The 18,713-nt window shown below is 42.2% G+C and overlaps 1 protein-coding gene across 1 annotated transcript in view; it reads left to right on the forward strand.

Moving 5' to 3' along the window:
• MLPH (melanophilin) overlaps positions 1-18,713 on the forward strand; it is a gene marked incomplete at its 3' end in the record, with an annotated part of 82,103 nt that overhangs the window by 13,777 nt on the left and 49,613 nt on the right. The window contains exons 3-5 of the mRNA XM_039326300.1: positions 1,845-1,973; positions 13,658-13,879; positions 15,684-15,820. Coding sequence (XP_039182234.1) covers positions 1,845-1,973; positions 13,658-13,879; positions 15,684-15,820 — 488 coding nt within the window. The remainder of the gene's footprint in view (positions 1-1,844; positions 1,974-13,657; positions 13,880-15,683; positions 15,821-18,713) is intronic.

Here is an 18,713-nt window from a genome sequence, read left to right on the forward strand (position 1 = left end):
TAGCAGGAGGTTTCACAGCACTTCGAGCCGTTTTCTCTGCTCACGACAGGACGCCACATGATGCTTTGTGCCATTTCTGTTGCTCGCGGCAGGACGATGCGTGGCTCTTTCTGCTGGCAGAAATGGCCTGAAGAGCCAGGCAGCATCCTGCCGCGAGCAGCAGAAATGGCCCAAAGCCGTGAACAGCAGAAACAATGCAAAGCACCATGTGGCTTCCTGCCATGAGTAGCAGCAATGGCGCAGTGAGCCACATGGCATCCAGCCACAAGTGGCAGCAAGCGGCTGCAAAAGTCAAGCAGTGGGGTGACAGCTGTCGGGGTGTGGGAGGCCTGGCTGTGGTGGTCCTAAGGCAATGGTGGCAAACCTATGGCACGTGTGTCAGAGGTAGCACTCAGAGCCCTCTCTGTGGGCACACGCGCCATGCCCCAGAGATGGCAACCAGCCACCCGCTAACTCGCCGAGGTCCCAAGTGGCCAGATGCATCCCAGCACAGCTGGTTTCCCTCCCCCCATCCCATCCCTCCTGGCCTCGCATGCTCTTCTTTTCCCGGGCACGACCCACTGCATCGCCTCCTCAGTTGTAGGCTGTCCATCCAGTTCAGAGGTGGCTTCTCTGAACTGCCGACGGGCTGCAGAGCCCCAGAGTGCACCGGCAGGCTATGGCTGCTGACAGACACTGTCGGCCCCCATGCGCTCGCTGGCCTCTGTGTGCAGGGGCCGATGGTGTCAGGCAGCAGCTGCCCTTGCCCCTGCCTCAACTTACCCTGCGACAATGGCAACCCCCGCTCTGCCTCACCTTGCCTCACTTCACCCCGCAGGATGAGCCTCCTGTCCATCGCCCCACCTGCCAGAGACCCCCTGGATCTCCCCCAACCCTGCCTGGTCCCCACAGGTGTCCCTCCCCATGAGCAACATTGAGGTGACCTTGGCCACACCCACCCAGTCTGCCATGACCACCACAGCCATGCCCACCCAGTGGGCCATGCCCACCTGGCACCCAGTGATAAATAAGTGGGTTTTAAGTTGCAATTTGGGCACTCAGTCTCTAAAAGGTTCGCCATCACTGTCCTAAGGTAAGACATTCTCCAAAATTAAGACCTAGTGCCTCTTTTGGAGGCAAAAAAATATATAAGACCGGGTCTTAATTTCAGGGAAACACAGTAGATTTTGGCAGTCTGTATTTAAGGTTTTTTCTTTAACCTATTCTAAATAAAAACTAATTTCTGCATTATTCAGAGAAAGCACTGTATGTATCTTTACAGAATGGATGCTTCCTGTAAATCTAAACAGTTCTAAACAAAAACTAAATGTCAGACCTGCCCCAATCTGATCCCTTAGGAAAGAAAGACCTTGACTCCATTTGATTAAAGCAAAGGGTTCTTTTACTAAAGGTGTTGGTTGCAGTAAAGTGAGGCTAGCTCTGAATTCCACAGAGCTCAAAAGATACAAATAGCCTCACCCGCAGCCTATCCCTTCCCCCGTGACCAGCCCGTTTCCAGCCAATTGAAGTTCGCCAAGACGTTTTGAGAATTCTGAGATGTTTGGGGGTAATCCACATATTTCTCAGGGTGCCTGGCCGTGGGATGCTGGCACAAACAGGATCCGGCTGCTCTGGTCTTTATCACCTGCCATTCCCCCTTCCTGATTTCCCATCACATACACACAAAGTTTTATTGCCCTTCTATCTTCCTCCCCTTCCATCCTCCTTCCCTTCTAGCCTTTGATGGCAGGATGCCTGTGAGGCACCAAGCCAAATCAGATAGAGCTGACACTAAATGTGCCTTGGAAATAACTATAGGTGTCTCCGATTTGATTACATTTATCTTACCTTTATTTCACTTTTAGGAGTTTTAATTTTCTAAAAATGGGAAAGAAGCTCAATCTTTCCAGATTAACAGATGAAGAGGCCAAACATGTCTGGGAAGTAGTTCAGCGGGACTTTGATCTGCGCAAAACAGAGGAAGAGCGTTTAGAGTGAGTATTTAAAACAGAGAAATGCTTGGTGACTTGTCAAATGAAAATGCAAAGTGGATTTTTAATATGCATTGCTTCCAAGCTGTTTTTTTATTTATATTGGCCCATATAAAACCAAATTATATAATCACAAATGGTTTATTCAGATTTATTATCTTGCTCATTTAATAGGCTGCTCTCCATTTCTTTTTTTCTTTTCTTTTCTTTTTTTGAGAATATAAGCAGAATGCCAAGATTGAATCATGAAGTTGGAAAGAACTTTTAGCCAAACATGAAATACTCAATTAACACATTTGAATGTTGGAAAGATCTGTGACAGCCATTATTATTTTTTGTTTGTTTGTTTGTTTCTGAACCCATAAAAGAGGAATGTGAGAGAGAGTGGAGAAGAATTTGAATGACTTATAGTAAGGTTTGATGTGTAAAAGCCTTGTTTGGTCTGATAGAGGCTTTGGCTAGACAGGACACATTGCCATACATCACAAAATGTATGCTTTTCAATGCTGGGCTTTGTCTTGAAAAGCTAACATAAGTATAGGAAAGAAGAGGGACAAATATGAAGGAGACAGGAAAGCCCAATTCAGCCTTGTTAAAAGTTTTATTTTGTGGGAAGAGTCTGGAAGTGACTCATCAAAATGGGAGGCTCCTTAAAGTATACATTGATATTAATAACTCTACAGTATCCATAATCAGAAAAATAATATTTTCCTATGTCCATGGTGAGCAGACTGTACTCTGAGTGGTTCAGGAAGAGGAACATTTTGGCAAAAAATGAGAAAAATATTATCATCTAATCACTCTAAATCTTTCCCTAGAGGCAATTTAGACTTTGTGTGTTCACATTGCAGAAGAATTCAGAATGGCTTCTTGTACTTGGCCTCATAGGCCTTTCTTAAAAACAGATGGGTTATTCTAGCTATCTGGAACTCTTTGGGCCCCTGGAAAGCTGCCCCATTTGCTTCTACTGTCCACTGACTTCCAGTGTTAACAGAGGCTTCTGCTGTTCCTCACATTTTTTTGAGAAAAGCAGCAACCTGACTTCCAACCTTGAATTCCATACAAGACTCCACGTCTTGTATGGAATTCAGCCAATTTATTGATTTATTTTAGTTTATCTCAAGTACCAGAGCCATCAAAATAGCTTACTCCATAGAATAAATATATGCAATAAAATCTTAACCATAATAATGTCACTACACCATGGTTAGAATGCAGCATTGCAGGCTACTTCTGCTGACTCCTGGCTGACAGGAATTCGGCAGTTCGAGTCTTCCCAGCTCAAGGTTGACTCAGACTTCCATCCTTCTGAGGTTGTTAAAATCAGGACCCAAATTGTTGGGGGCAATATGCTGACGCTGTAAACTGCTTAGAGAGGGCTGTAAAGCATGTGAAGCGGTATATAAATCTAAGTGCTATTGCTATTACCGTGTTTCCCTCAAAGTAAGACCTACCCCAAAAATAAGCCCTAGCTTGATTTTTGTGGGTGGGCCTAATATAAGCCCTACCCCAAAAAGAAGCCCTAGTTTTGGGGTGAGGCGCACACCTAAAAATCAAGCTGGGGTGGGGGTGGAGCTGCCCCACACGTTCCGCACCAGCTTACCTTGGAACCAGGCCTCTCTTTGCCGGACCACTTCTGCAGGATCCCTAGGTCTGCATTTCATAGTCAGAGGCCTTTCCGGAAGGCCACTACAGCTGAGAACCAAGCTATGGACTGAATGCATAACTCAGTTCTGCAAAGCCTCTGTAGCCGAGAACCGAGCTATGGATTAGCTCGATTCTCAGCTTCAGTGACCTTCCAGAATGGCCTTTGACTATGAAATGCAGGCCGGAGTTCTATTCTCAGATGCAGAATGAAGCTGTTCCTTCGGCCCCAGAGGAAGTGGGCTGGCTGGGCGGGGCTGTCGGTGCCGGAAGTGAGTGGAAAAGACACCCCTCACCCACCCCCAAAAAATAAGACGTGCCTCTTTTGGAGGAAAAAAAAAAATCCAGGTCCTATTTTTGGGGAAACATGGTAGTATTAAAGAGAGAAGAGTTAATAACAGTGCCACATGTAGAGTGCAAAAGTAAAATAATTCAAAAGTATGCTGAAATAAGAATCCTTTTAACTATTGGCCAAATTTCTTGGGATGACTCTTACACAGGGTCCCCAAAGGCTTCTCTCTTGTGTGAGTAGAGCTGTGCGTGCGCCGGCCCACCACTCACATGGCCCAGTTCCCCTCTCCCTCCCCCCAGCCAGGCCGCCAAGCTACAAAGTTGGGGACCACCGTTTTAGGAAATAATTATCACTTCAGCTGTGCCCCAAAATAGACTAGATTTCCACCAAAATCTAGTTCTGATAACTGAGGTTTCCAACTACTTTATGAGGACAGTTCTACTCAGAGTATGTTGTATCCAACCTGAATTAGTGATTGCAGCCAGATCCCCACTTAATTATTTATAAGCTTTTAGAGCAGGGGTGTCACACTCAGTTTCACTGAGGGCCACATCATGGTTTTGGTTGACCTCGGGGGAGCTGGGGTGTGTGTGATTGGGGTGGGTGTGGCCAGGTCGACATCGCTTGTGTTGGGGGGCACCTGTGTGGTCTGGGCGGGACTGGGGGGATCCACTATCTTCAGTGGAGAAAAGCGAGACTAGGGTGAGCGCCAAATTGTTGTCCACCAGAGGAGCCCTGCTGTCCCTCTCAGGCCATGTGGAAGACCCCCGGATGGCAGCGCAGACTGCCCGGAGCCCTGGATAGTAGAGGGCAAGCGCCCAGGCTGGTCCTCGAGCTCCCGGGGCACCGGGACCCCACAGCCCAGCCCAGGCCAGCCCTGCTGTCCCAAGGGGTTGCCCTGCTGCGCTTACCTCCTCCTCGAAGCTGCTGCTGCTGTTCTTGCTCTCCTTGGCCAGATTGCTCATGATGTGTGCAGGAGGGCAAAATATGTGGGTCAGAGGGGGGCCCACTCCCTCTCCAAGCAAGGAAATCTGGCTTTGTAACTAAAGCATCCTCAGCAATAGGATGGGAGACCACCAGGAGAGATCAGGAGGAGGAGACAAGAGGATGGCAAAAGGACAGCAGGTTTGCTGGTGGCCAAATGCTAAGGCAGAACTTCCTTCAGACCTTCTCTCTCTCTCATTGTAATACCCTTCCTTCCTTCCTTCCTCCTTCCTTCCTTCCTTCTTCCCTTTTCTTCTTTTTCGTTCCCTCTTTATTCTCCTTTCTTTCTACTTCCCCTCTTTCCTTCTTTTTTATTCCTTACTCTCTTCCCCTCTTCTTTTTTCTTTGTCTTTCCTCTTTCCTTTCTCCTTTTCTGTCCCTTTTTGGATGCTCAGATGCAAATGGGGAAACATTTCTTGATGCCTCCTTGCCTTGTGATCAAATGTTACTTTTGCTAGTAGTTTGTGGCCACTTAAAAGACTGAGAACAAACAAGGCTCAGTGTATCCCGTGCTTGCTTTTAGTGGGGGCGTCCACAGACAACAGTACAGCAAAACTGTCAAAATGGTGGCTGTGATAGTTAATCAGAGCTCCTCTGTTTTTTATGTGCAAACAGCTTTAGCTTTTATGAGCAGAAGTAAGTTAGTTGTTTTTCTATTAATACATAATCCTTAAAAGGGCTCTCCTGTAGGGAGCCTGCCTTGGTCTAATTCAGACTGGAAATATACCAAAGGAAAATATTTTCCCCACCCTGCTTTGTCCTGCTTTCCCCACTGGAAATGGCTGTTGGCAACATATAAGGATGGGATACTTTCCTAAGAGCTCACAATTCAAGAATACCAATGTTAACTTGGATTGCCAACAAATTCTGTCTGTGACAAAATAGAACACAAAATAACTTTCTCCTTTGAACTAGGGCATTTCCAACCAAATTGCCTCTCCCTCCCTCCCTGACTACTACTCCCTCCCTCCCTCCCTCCCTCCCTCCCTCCCTCCCTCCCTTCCTTCCTTCCTTCCTTTTTTTTTAAGCTGCCAGAGGCTCCGTGCAGAGATGGCAACAGGCAGCCAGTAGTGGGCAAAGGCTTCCCCTCCCCCCTGTCATTGCCTCTGCATGGCTCAGCTCACCTCTCCCAGACCCACACATGTGTTTGTGTGTGTGTGAGAGAGAGAGAGCGCATGCGCGAAGGTGTGTATGTGTGTCTCTCACCCCTTGCAGCCCCGCACCCTCAACAGAGACCTTCTGTGATGGCAGGCTGAAAACTAATGAAAGCTGGTTTTTTGGAGTACTTGTTTCTTTTTCTCAACTTGCTGCCTATCGCATCGCACCCTGGCCCTCTCAGCTCCCGCCCCCAGCCTTGTGGAAGACTGTAAGAAGCTCCCATCACAGTTTCTCTTAACTCACCAGTTCTTTTCCTCCTCAGTGTCACAGTGTGGAGCCCCCCCCCATGCATGCATACACACACAAACACGTGCACAGCTTCTGGGAGAGGTGAGCTGAGAGCCACGGAGCAGGAGGAAATAATAGGGGAAGGGGTCAAAATGGGAGCCTCTGGCAGCTTAAAAAAAATGCAGAGTAGTGGCTTCCCTTTTAGTCCAGCCTCCCCTCCATTGTTTCCACACCGGGATTGATTATGCCTGCCGAAAGGGCAGTTTTGCTTCCGACCCCCCATGCCAGAAACCACATGCCACCGCTGTTCACCTGCCGTGTCCCCCGACAACCCCTGCAATCTCTTATCACATGCTGGCAGGCAGAAGCCCCATGGCTAAAAGTCCCATTTTGTCTCCTCCATGCTCAGGAAGGGGCAAGGGGAGGGGGAGAGACTGGCAACCTTGCCAGTGGCCATGCTGCCACTGGCTGTGGCTTTCCCACTTGGAGGCGGGGCGATCCCAGTGAAAGGGAAACCTTGCAGGCTGTGAATCAGGCTGGTGAGCAAGGCATGGAGGCACTAGTGTGGAGGAAAGCGAGAAGCAGCCCCAATGGCAAGAAGGGCCGCCAAAAAGAGCAGAGTCTGTGTGTGCGCCTGCTACAAGCTCACCCATCAGCCATGCTCTCCATGCCTCAGATCAACTGTAGTGCGCCATGGAAAGCATGGCTGACGCAGGGAAGGCAAGCATGCACACAGACTCCGCTGTTTTCAGCGGCACTTTGGTGCCTGGCCTAGCAAAGTGGAGCTGGACAAGGAGAGGCCCAGTAAAGCGGGGCATGGCTGGGCATGACAGGCGAGGCCGGGAGGGATGGGACGAGGCAAATGACCCACCAGCCTCCGAGCGCTCGCCATTTCCTGTGCATGTGCCAGGAGAGCGCCCAGCTGGGTTGGGGTGGGCCAGGGCTGGGGCAGTGGGGCCAGTCCCTTGCCATTTCCCGAACAGCTCCAGGGGCCAAATTTGGGCCCTTGACGAGCCGGATGTGGCCCACAGGTCTTGTGTTTGACATGTCTGATTTAGAGACTGCAAATAAGAACATTTATAAGAGACTTGCAAATAATCCAGGCCTTCCAACAAATGGCATCACTAAATGTACCAACCAAAGAGGAACATTTTCTTGGCAGGAATTTGTACATTCAGATGCAAACCTGGAATATGTCATAGTTCCGACAGATGAAACTCTTCAAAGAACTTTGAGGCATTGTTTACCTTAAGGAATCTTTATTAGAAAAGCAGAGCATCAGCACTAACATAATCAAAGCCAAAAATTGGATTCCCTTCCCCTGAGCACATCATATCAAAGCACAATTCCCTCCTCCAATTAACAGTCATAAATCACATTCTCCAATTAGTTTGAAATGCAGGCTTTCCCTTCAGTTCTCCAGCCCACCAATTTTTATCATCTCTTATTTCAATAACCTTGGTTCGCGCACTAGGTCCAGTATTGTTATGTCTAGCTAAATTCTCATGCACATTCCTCCGCCCAGCATCATCTAACTCTAACTCTTAAGAGTGAAACATAAGAAGAACATGGTTGCCTCTCCAACTGTTGGCAAAGCAAAAACATCCAATGTTAGCAGTGTTGACAGAATAAGATAAGATAAGATAACCTTTATTGTCATTTTTATACTGTGGGCACAATGGCACACATCAAAAATGAAATTTAGTTGCCTGCTCTCAAAGTGAAACACATATATGACACACACCTAAATATACTATGAACAACATATGTATAGACCCACATCCCTACATATACGTAGGAAATAAATATTAAATATTGTCCATCTTGAATATATAATGGAAGGAGGAAGCTTGAGAGTTCGCAAGGTTAATGCTGTATGGAATGAACCTCTGGCTGAATCTGGATGTTCTGCTTCGGTTACCACAAAGTCTCCAGACAGAAGGTAACAAGGAAAACAGGTTGTGAAGAGGATGTGTAGTGTCCTAGATCAGTGGTTCTCAACCTGGGGGTCGGGACCCCATTTGGGGTCGAACGACCATTTCACGGGGGTCGACAAACAAGGCTGTCCGCCATTTTTTTCCCCTTTTCTTTGGCCACGCCCCTGGCACCCAGTGATGTATAAATGATTGGGGGTCACCACAACATGGGGAACTGTATTATGGGGTCGCGGCATTAGAAAGGTTGAGAACCACTGTCCTAGATAATCTTAAGGACCCTGTTCAAGCAGCGCTTCTGTGCTATGTCTGGATGGGAGGGAAGGAACTGCCAGTGATCTTTTCGGCCATTCTCACCACTCTCTGCACCGCCTTCCTGTCTGAAGCAGTGACAATTCCAAAATTAGTTTTCCCACTTGTCATCTATATCGCTGCCTTTGTCTTGTTCCTTTCCAAATTAGGTCTCCTCTATCCTTTTTTGTCATTAGATAGCTGCTGCCTGTTGCAATCTCTGTGTTGCTGCTTCATTCATGATCTGATATAGTAGAATATAGAATCATGAAATCATAGGACTGGAAGGGACCTTGGGAGTCTTTTAGTCCAACCCTCTGCTCAAGATAGGAGATTCTATACCATTCCAGACAAATAGTTGTACAATCTTTTCTTGAAAATGTTCAGCAATGGAGCATACACAACTCTGGGAAACAAGTTGTTCCATTGGTTAATTGCTGTCAGGAAATTTCTTCTTGGCTCCAGGTTGGAATTCCCCCTGACAAGCTTCCACCCATTGCTTCTTGTCCTGCCCTCAGGTGCTTTGGAGAATAAGTCAACCCCCTCATTTCTGTGTCAGCCCCTCATGTTAATCATGTCAGCCCTAATACTTCTCTTCATTAGGCAAGATGTACTCAGTTGCCTTAACCTTAATTTAACTTAATCTGAATTTAACTTAATCTGAATGTAATGCTTACCTGTAACAGTTTTGTTTTAATTTTCTGATTCTAATGTGGATTTCTTGCATTAAGAGGGGTATTTCACACATTCAATTTTTGTTTATGTTTCTGTGATGGTAGAAGCACACAAAGGTATAGAGAACAGTTCTCAATGTTGCTGAAATATCAAGAGACTATTAGGTAATAATTTATTAAACTTGTATTCCCTCTAACTCTCAACCATTCTGGATCGCTCACAACAATTGAAAAAATTACAATAAAAGCAATAAAACATAGCAGATAAAAAGATGGCTAATGGGTTGAAGCGAGGGGTCTCCCTTGCCAAAGGCAGCAAAGTGAGTTGCTATTCAGATCTCAGGAAATCTCTCACAGGGCAGGTGCTGTTTACAGAGAAGATGAGCTTTCAGAGTCCCAATAAATGACATTCTTAATCAGAGTAATCCAGAGCATGCCAACCTTGCAGGATCAAATTGGCTGGTTAGATTGCTATCAATGACAGGCTTAAGATCCTAGGCCCATGGTGGTGAACCTATGGCACGCATCCCACAGGTGGCATGCAGAGCTCTCTCTGTGGGCACGCGCATTGTCGCCCCAGTCCTAGGCCTTCAGCTGGTTTTATAAAACTTTTTCACTTTAGGCCTCTGCCACCATATACAAAAAAAAAAAGGTTCAATCAATCAATTTCAACTTCTCACAGAAAAAAAAAGGATCTCGCAAAGTTGGAATTGATCGATTGAACTTTTTAGTGCCACCCAGTCTGCTGTTACCATCGAAACCATGCCCATCCAATTGGCCACACCACCCAATGGGCCACACCCACCCAATGGGCCATGCCCACCCAGCACCCAACAATACATAAGTGGGTTTTGGGTTGCAGTTTGGTCTCTAAAAGGTTTACCATCACTGGAATAGACCTTGGTGGTCTTCTAGTCCAGCCCCCTGCTCAAGCAGGAGAACCTATACCATCTCAGACAAGTGACTGTCTAGCCATGTGGTGGTGAACCTATGGCATGCGTGCCACAGGTGGCACACAAAGCCCTCTCTGTGGGCATGTGCGCTGTCGCCCCAGTCCTAGGCCTCCACCGCCATGTGCAAAAAAAAAGTTTCAATCCTGCCTAAATGTAAAACTTTGCTTTTCTCCACATTGAAACTCATTTTGCTGGATAGGGCCCATTATTCAAGTTGATCAAGATTTTTTTGGATCCTGGGTTTGTCTTCTGGGATGTTGGCTACTCCTGTTCTGTTCTGTCCCAGCCTATGTGAGTACTTGGTCAACTGCTTTACTCATGAGGAAAACCCACTGCCTTTCTCTGGCTTGTTCGCCTCTCCTCTCTGCGCATCCACGTATCTGGGATTGGCCCCAGCTGTTCCTCATCATCGCCCAACTCAGCCTCCCAATACAGTTGTGTCTCTGCCCAAGCATGAGTAGAGGGGCTGGGCTTCTCATCTGACTGTGAATATTGGTGCTCCTCATTATCTTCCTCAGACTCCAGTGTCACTCCAGGCTCCTCATCTGAGTCCTTAGACTCGGCTGCCGGATCCACTGTCTGGTGAGGAATCACAACAACTCCTGCCAGTTTGGTGTCATCTGCAGATTTGATAAGTTCCTCTTCAATTCTCTCATCTAAGTCATTAATAAAGATATTGAAGAGTACTGGGCCTGTAGTGTATGAATGCTTCTACAGTCAACTTCTATAGATGACTTGTTGAGCCCCTAAGTTAATCTCCTTTTTTGTCTGTGTACACAATATATTTATTTGATCATACTTCCAGACATTTGCGAAAACAGAAAAAGCAAACATCTCAGTGCACTATTGCTAGTCAATATACTGCAGGAGCAACATTAATAACTATGTATATGAAAATTTTCCAGTTATACTTTCCAGTCCTACCCACCTAGAAATAAGCCATCAAGTACCTGTCCTACAATACAAATTCTACATTCCTTAATCATTGCCCCAAAGGCAAACAAAATATGCTGTATATTTCTGGCTGTGCTGAAAGCAGACAAAAGTCTATCAGAAACCTGGCAGATCTGTGCTGGTAAAATCCAGTTTAAAGTGTATATGAGATATTGATTGGAATATTTTTTTAGTTCCTACAAACAGAGATTACTATTCCATATTCTTTTACAGGGCAAACATACTGACTTCAGCCCAAGGTCAGAAAAGAAGTTGTAAAGCCCTCCACCCACCCACCCCAAGTGCTGGTGACCCTTATCTAACTCTAAGTCAGTGGTTCTCAACCTTTTTAATGCCGCGACCCCCAACCGGTCGTAAGTCAAGGACTACTCAACTGGTCGTAAGTCGAGGACTACTCAACTGTGCAGCACCGTTTGCAGAATGGGACTTTTGGCAGGCTCAGCAGGGCAGAGACAGCCTGGACAATTCCTATTGGCTTTTGAAAGCCAATAGAATTAGACTCTATTCAAGAGAGTCTGTTCTATTGGCTTTCAAAAGCCAATAGAATAAAAAGGAGTAGCACAGCTAAGGAAAAGGGGGAAAAAAATGGCGGACTGTGTTGTTTGGTGACCCCCGTGAAATGGTCGTTCGACCCCAAATGGGGTCCCGACCCACAGGTTGAGAACCACTGCTCTAAGTAGATGCTGACTGTTAGTTGAGTAGATTCCTGTACATAGGCTTTTAATAATCAGTTTAATTGAACCTTCATATGTGGACCTGGTCTTTCATGCCTGACAGCCACTATGCAAGATCATTCTTCTGGATTTGTGCTGAAAATACTCTACAGATGCCTAAACAATAAGAAAGAAACAGAGCTACCCATGTTACTTTTAGTGAGTCTAAGTAACATTTAAATTTTGTGATTCAGGCATATTCTCATTTAGCAATTAAGAACCATGAAGAGGAAGCCCCTAATTTGAACCTGACTTCTGCTAATATGGCCTAGGAAGCTGAGTTTTTTTAGCCTTGGCCACCCACTAACCCTCAGTAAACAAGACAAAGTTGATGATAACGATGATGATTTATTATGATGATAGTTTATCGCAAAGGGCTATGATGACATTAAGAAAGTTTATGAACTTCTAAGTATTTGTTTTACAGGGAAAGGTCACAAAAGACAAGATTCGCCAGATTTCTTTAGAGGATGTCTGCTTTATACTTTGAGATCTGTAGTTTAGAGTATGATGTAGATGATGATCATGCTCCATGGGAAACCCAATTTTTCCCTCCCTTAGTCTAGATGACTAAGCTAAATAATGATGTTATTTCAAAATACCCAAATGCAGTCTCTTGTTCCCACACATTCTTTGATGTGCTATAAGCCACAGAGTTGACATCTAACAAGTTTAAAAAGCAAACATAAATGTCAGACAAAGTGGAGGGATTATTTCAGTGGCTTCATTTCTCACTCTTAGCAATTTTAAAAAACATGGTCTTCAACTGCCAGAATCCCCCAGCCAGAAGGAATTAAAATCCACATATTTCAAAATTGCCAAGGTTGAGAAACACTCATCTTTCCTTTCTAGTGTACTGAAGCCAAAGCTTAAAAGTAATTCAAAATCTACACAGAATTACATCTATGCAGATTCTCTGTGATTTTGAGAATTCAGCTTTATATGCGCAGCTTGGTGGTACCTGCCCAATTTTTGCAAATCTTAAAAACTTAAATTGAACAGCAAATGCTGTTGTATCCTTCCTATTCAATGTTACAAAAGTGAAGATATAGCTAACTGAGCAGGTTTGGAAGGCCTGACGTTATATGTCATGTGACAGTGGAAGGCCAAGGCAGAGAAGTTTTGTGAAAAAGTGCCTGAACATAGAAATGCTAATGTTGGAGGGAGAAAGTGGGCTTGGACAGTGAATTGGACTGATGATTCCTAGCATTTGTCCACTCCCCACCCCAGATGAGGAGAATGCAACAGGAGGTGGCTAAAGAGCAGGGGCTCAGACAGAAGGACAAAGTAAAGTGGGGTATTTGGCGAATAAATAAAAGGAGCAATTTGGGGGAAGTAAATTTAATAGGGGGTGGTATGAAACTGATTTTCAGTAGAACTCAAGGAAAGAGGGAGACAACATTTTCATTCTTTTTTTAAAAAAAAAACCTTACAAATGTAGTTATAATATGCACAACATAGCTTCAGATACAGAGGTCAGAAAATCCTGGTCCTATCAATCTGTGAAAATTCTGATCTTCTCTTTTTAAGGGGAAAAAAGAATAAAATTTAAACTGTAGATCACAGAAAGCTACGCACCACTGCTCTGTTTCACATAAGGAATTGAATTTTAAGCGCCCCATTAAGAATTCACTTTCTCTCATATTTTTGTCTGATTAAATCTGAGAAACCTTTTTGACACCATTTAATTTAAATATACAATATGGACATTTATTAATTTTATATTATTACTGATTATATTTATTATGGCCACTCACTTTAGAGGGCTTGCAGTATTCAGAAATGCATGCATATATATGTGAGTGTGAGTGTGTGTGCTGTTTGATAAGCATATGACAGGGTTTATTTATTTTTCCCCAAAGGGATCTAAAATGCAAAATTGAAAAAGAAAGCATTAAGCGGGAGCTACTGTCCACTCAATCCCACCTCAACAAAACCCTCTGTATCCATTGTCTGCAACCCTTTAAGTTTCTATTAAACAGCAAACGCCAGTGCTTGGACTGTCACTTGTACATATGCAAAAGTTGCAGCCAGTACAACAAAAAGGAGCAAGGTTGGATGTGTGATCCATGTCGCCTAGTTAGGTAAGTGGGCTAGACAAGAGTTTTGTCATCTCTCTTTATTATAGTTCTGACTGGACATTAAACAGTAACATTCTTAAGCTTTTTAATTTCTCATGTGAAGTATAGTTTTCATGTCTTAGCACATCTTACAAAGAATATTGTGTTTAGTTTGGTTAGCATTGTTCATTTCAGTCTACCTCCTGTATATCTAGAACTGAAAACAAGTCATGGTGAGAGATAAATGATGAAACCTGCGTGATGATGGGTTATAAACCATACTCATTTATCCTTGTGGCCCAATGCTGAATGCAACTATTTAAATTTATGTCATGCTGTTACAAAGTATGTTTTATCTCTTGTTATCCCTTCTCTCTGTGGACATCTATGAGAGTAGAAATTAGAGGAAGGAATGGATTGGGGGCGGGGGGAAGAGAAAGATGCCAATACTGACTTTTTTCATTATTAAAAGAAGGAGACACTAAACTATAATTCACATAGGATTATTCCTTGGGTGTTTATTGTAATAGCCTTTGTAAATATATTATGCTGAAAGATAGTGATTCCTGCAAAGATGACAATAAATTGAGAAACCCTTTTCTCTCTCTCTTTCTCTCTTCTTCCTTCCTTCCTTCCTTCCTTCCTTCCTTCCTTCCTTCCTTCCTTCCTTCCTTCCTTCCTTCCTTCCTTCCTTCCTTCCTTCTCCATATACTCATCTATATTTGCTTGAAGCTGCTTTCTTTCCCATTCTTAGAATTCGAGAATTTGATCCACTTTCCAGATTGGCAAATATTTAACACTATGTAAAAAATGTTTAAAAAGATATTATAATGCAGTATTTTTAAAAGTTAAATTTGCAAAGATAAGAGCTATGCATTGTCTTTGTTTGGTCTTTTAAAATGCTAAAGCAATAAAGGTGTAAACTTTAAAAATCTATTTTTCATGGATTTTCCTCTGTCGCTTATTGGCCATTACTTCTCTTTTACCTGCATTTTCTGCTATACTTTAGCAGCTTTTTTTGTTTGTTTGTTTCTTACTTCCTTGATCATCAAAAACTAACAATACTAAGTAACTAGTTAGATTCACCCTAATTCCTACAGCAACATCATTGCCATGATAGTCCTTAATTGATGAGGATTATTCATATGATTTGTATAGAAACACACAGATCATATGAATAATCCTCATCTGTTAAGGACTATTCCATATGTAAAGAGTCACTAAATGTGGGACATTGTTTAGAACTTTTCTGAACAATGGCTCCTACTTTCTGACACAATACCACATTATCTTATTTCAAAACTAAAGGCAATTCTCTTTACCTAGAATAATTTTGAGAAAATAAAGTCTTATGCTAGCATTATTGATACACAGGTAACTTATGCATTGTATTAAAAAAACTTAACATTGATACATGTACATTGAGCCAAAATTGTGAAGAAAACTGAGTAACTGGTTCTTTAAAGAGGTTTCTCTTCACATGAGAACAGTCAACATGTGAATGCTATTTAATTAATTAATTAAGTAAGTAAGTATGTAAATAAATAAGTAAGTAATTTTTATGTCACCATCTCTCCTATAAGAAAATTTTGGATGGCTTACAGGTTATGTTGGTGTTAGAACAGCAGAGCCCTGGTTTTTCTATCTAGATGACTATCTTGAATATGAGTAATGTATCAACAGTGCTCAGATTTATTAGTTATATTTAAAAGCATTATCATTTTCTAAAATATTTTCAGTCTTCCTCACTGAAACCAGTGGGAATATTTTAATTGAATGAAGAATTCATCCTGGCTAATGTGTGTACTGTCTCTCATCTTTTGGGCAGGATTGCCAAAACTGGATCCCTGGAATGGTATTATGAACATGTCAGAACTCGTTTCAAGCATTTTGGAAGTGCTAAAGTGATTCGATCTCTCTATCGAAGGATGTCGCATGGACAGAAAACGAAATCTACTTCACTTGGTATGAGCAATGGTCTTAGTGAGATCTTCTCAGTAACTTTCTTTAGAAAGCTTGGAAGAGTCTACAAACCACTGTATACTGAATTAAATAACACATCACTGTAATTAACTCTGAATAGCTGCAGTCTATTTCCACATATTATATTACTCTCAGGCCAAAGAATGTGGTTTTCCAGCTGGTTTGATCCCCATCAACTTGTTTTAGAAAGTTAATCACCACTGGGAAATGGTTTGGAAAAAGTGAATTGGAATGAGTAATTTGATAGTTATTTCATTCTAAACTTGGGGATATCCATTTGAAAGTAAAAAGACCCATTTTTCTAAAGGTAATAATATGAAAAATTTGAAAGAATAAGTTCTTTGTAACAGTGAAGTATTTGAGGGACTTTCATATTTTCCAGCATCCAGATTTGGTATTACATGCCAGAAGAGGTAATGATAATATATGGAGAGATAATGTAGTAATTATTATATAATGTGACTTTCTTGATTGCTTAAAATAAAGCTTTATGACACAGTCACATTGCCTCCAATATAGCAATTGAGAGTGTCCGTGAGCTTCCAGTGTTGGCTCTTACTTGTCCATTTGATTAGAAAAACTAGGAACGTTCTGTTCTAAAGAATCATTGATTTCTACCATCCTTTTTTCACAGCGATCACAGAATAATCACCAGAAATAATACAACTGAAAATTGTATCAAAAATATACTTGATTGATAAGCAGGAGTTTCTAATCAACAATATTGCAAACCCTAAGAAGTTATCATTATTATGCTATGCTGTTTTATTGAAGTGAAGTACTTCTGTTGTAAATATAGTAGTCCTGTGTATGGTACTTCAGTTGCCAAGGGAAGAAAATGCTTTAGGGAATGTAGCAGTGCTTACATAGTTCCATTATAGAAGCTGCACAATCCCAGGGAAATGTATCTTAACATTTAAGAAATTTAAGATAGGTCTGTGCATTTGAAAGCATGTTTTTCCTTGAATCCAAAGTATTGCACAGCCCAATTGATAATACCTATGTTTTTAGAACTATGGTATGGTTTTAGAACTTTATAGATTTAGAACTGAAAATGTCACATTGTTTTATAGATAATCAGGGTTTAAACTGAGTGATAGGGTGGTAGGGATATGACTCTGTTAGAAAGCAACCTAGTATTATAGAGTTAGATTTTATTCTTCATATAATGTACTTCATATTATATACTTAAAAATGTCTGCTTCTGAAAAAGCCTTAAGGATTTGTACCCTTTTTTGTTTAAGTAGCCACAAAAGAATTGTCATATGTCTGTGTACAAGCATTTATGGAACTTTGCTTGTGGTTATTTTTTTTTCCAGTTATGGCTCTTTGGATCCAACTCAGAATTCCATTCTCTTAGTCAGAACGCACTGACTTTCTGCTGGTTTCTTGGGACCCGTTAACTTCCAATCTCTTTCCTTTAACATATTCTTCAGCATGGCTGGAGTTTTCTCAAAGCTACATATTTGTGTTTAGTGAACATCCTATTTCTTGTTTGGTGCTTGCTTGTTGTATTCATACCACAAATAAGCTTCATGAACATTCTGATAGTTTTCAGCTACCATTTATTTTACTGTATGTAGTTTTTATATTTATACGTCTTAGAAACTCTAAAATGAATTAGAATAAAAATATAAAAAGAGCAGAATCTAAATTCATGATTTGGCAATACCAGCCCTAAGGAAATAAAAATATCACAAAAAAATAAGCAGTTTTTAGAATTCATCAGTATGGAACTATAGAAAAAAAATAAAAAGTATGATCTGGAAATTGCAGATATAAAATACTGCATATTTTGAAGAGGGGGCATACATATTTTACTAATTGAATAAATAACAAACCAATAACTGAATATTACTAAATAAAATAAATGAGAGCCAGTTTAGAGTAGTGGTTAAGGTATCAGGCTAGAAACCAGGAGACCATGAGTTGTAGACCCGCCTTAGGCATAAAGCCAGCGGAGTGACCTTGGGATAGACATTTTCTCTTCGCCCTCAGATGCAGGCAGTGGCGAACAACTATCAAAAAACCTTACCAAAGGACTTGACCTGGCAGCTTCTGAGAATTGGATACAATTGAACAGAAAGAAGAAGGAAAAACCTTACAGACTCAGCCAGGTTTGAAGCTGAGACAGAGTATGAAAACCCATATACAAGCATAAGGCTACTTAAACTAGCCCTCTTCCATTGCCCTGTATCTTCTCCCTCTTTTAGTCTCTGTATTAACAAGGATTAGCATTTAGGTCTGATAAGATGCTGTATTCTCATTCACTTGAATGCAGGTAGAACACTTTTATGGTCAAGGTCAGATAAATGTGTACATTCACTTCCTTTCTATATGGTTGAAATTGGTGCAAAAATTATATCTATAGTAGCCATAAGGCAGGAGTGTTGGGAAATTTTACTACAGTCTGAATGAAAATTTAGCTGCATTCTGCCTGAGAACAAACATTTGGAGAGAGAGAGACTTGGAAATCTTGAGGAAATTCAGCTAAAATTCAAGAGAGTGTTCTGATTTGGATTAGATTTACAGCTGTGTCCTTCATGATATCATTCTTAAAAATGACTTCACAATAATTTTATATAATAAACCTGGTGTCATAGCCAAACCTTAAAGGCCTTGAACGTTAACAGTGATGAAACCAGAATTTGGAGGGAAAATATTCCATAAGGTGGGCATCAAGCTCTGCTTCCTGGCATCATCAGATGTCCCTCACAGATTCAAGTTACAAAAACTCAGATATTTTGTCCTTTTGTCATTCTGATAATTTATTGGGTGCATTATGTTTGTGCTAACTCAACAGGCTTTGAGAAGGGCTGTCACAATTACATGAGAGTGTGTAGGAAGGTCACTCTTATTCTTGCACACATTTCAT

The sequence above is a fragment of the Crotalus tigris genome, unplaced genomic scaffold (genome assembly GCF_016545835.1).
Source record: "Crotalus tigris isolate CLP2741 ecotype Arizona unplaced genomic scaffold, ASM1654583v1 scf7180000024340.7048381, whole genome shotgun sequence".
Taxonomy (NCBI): Eukaryota; Metazoa; Chordata; class Lepidosauria; order Squamata; family Viperidae; genus Crotalus; species Crotalus tigris.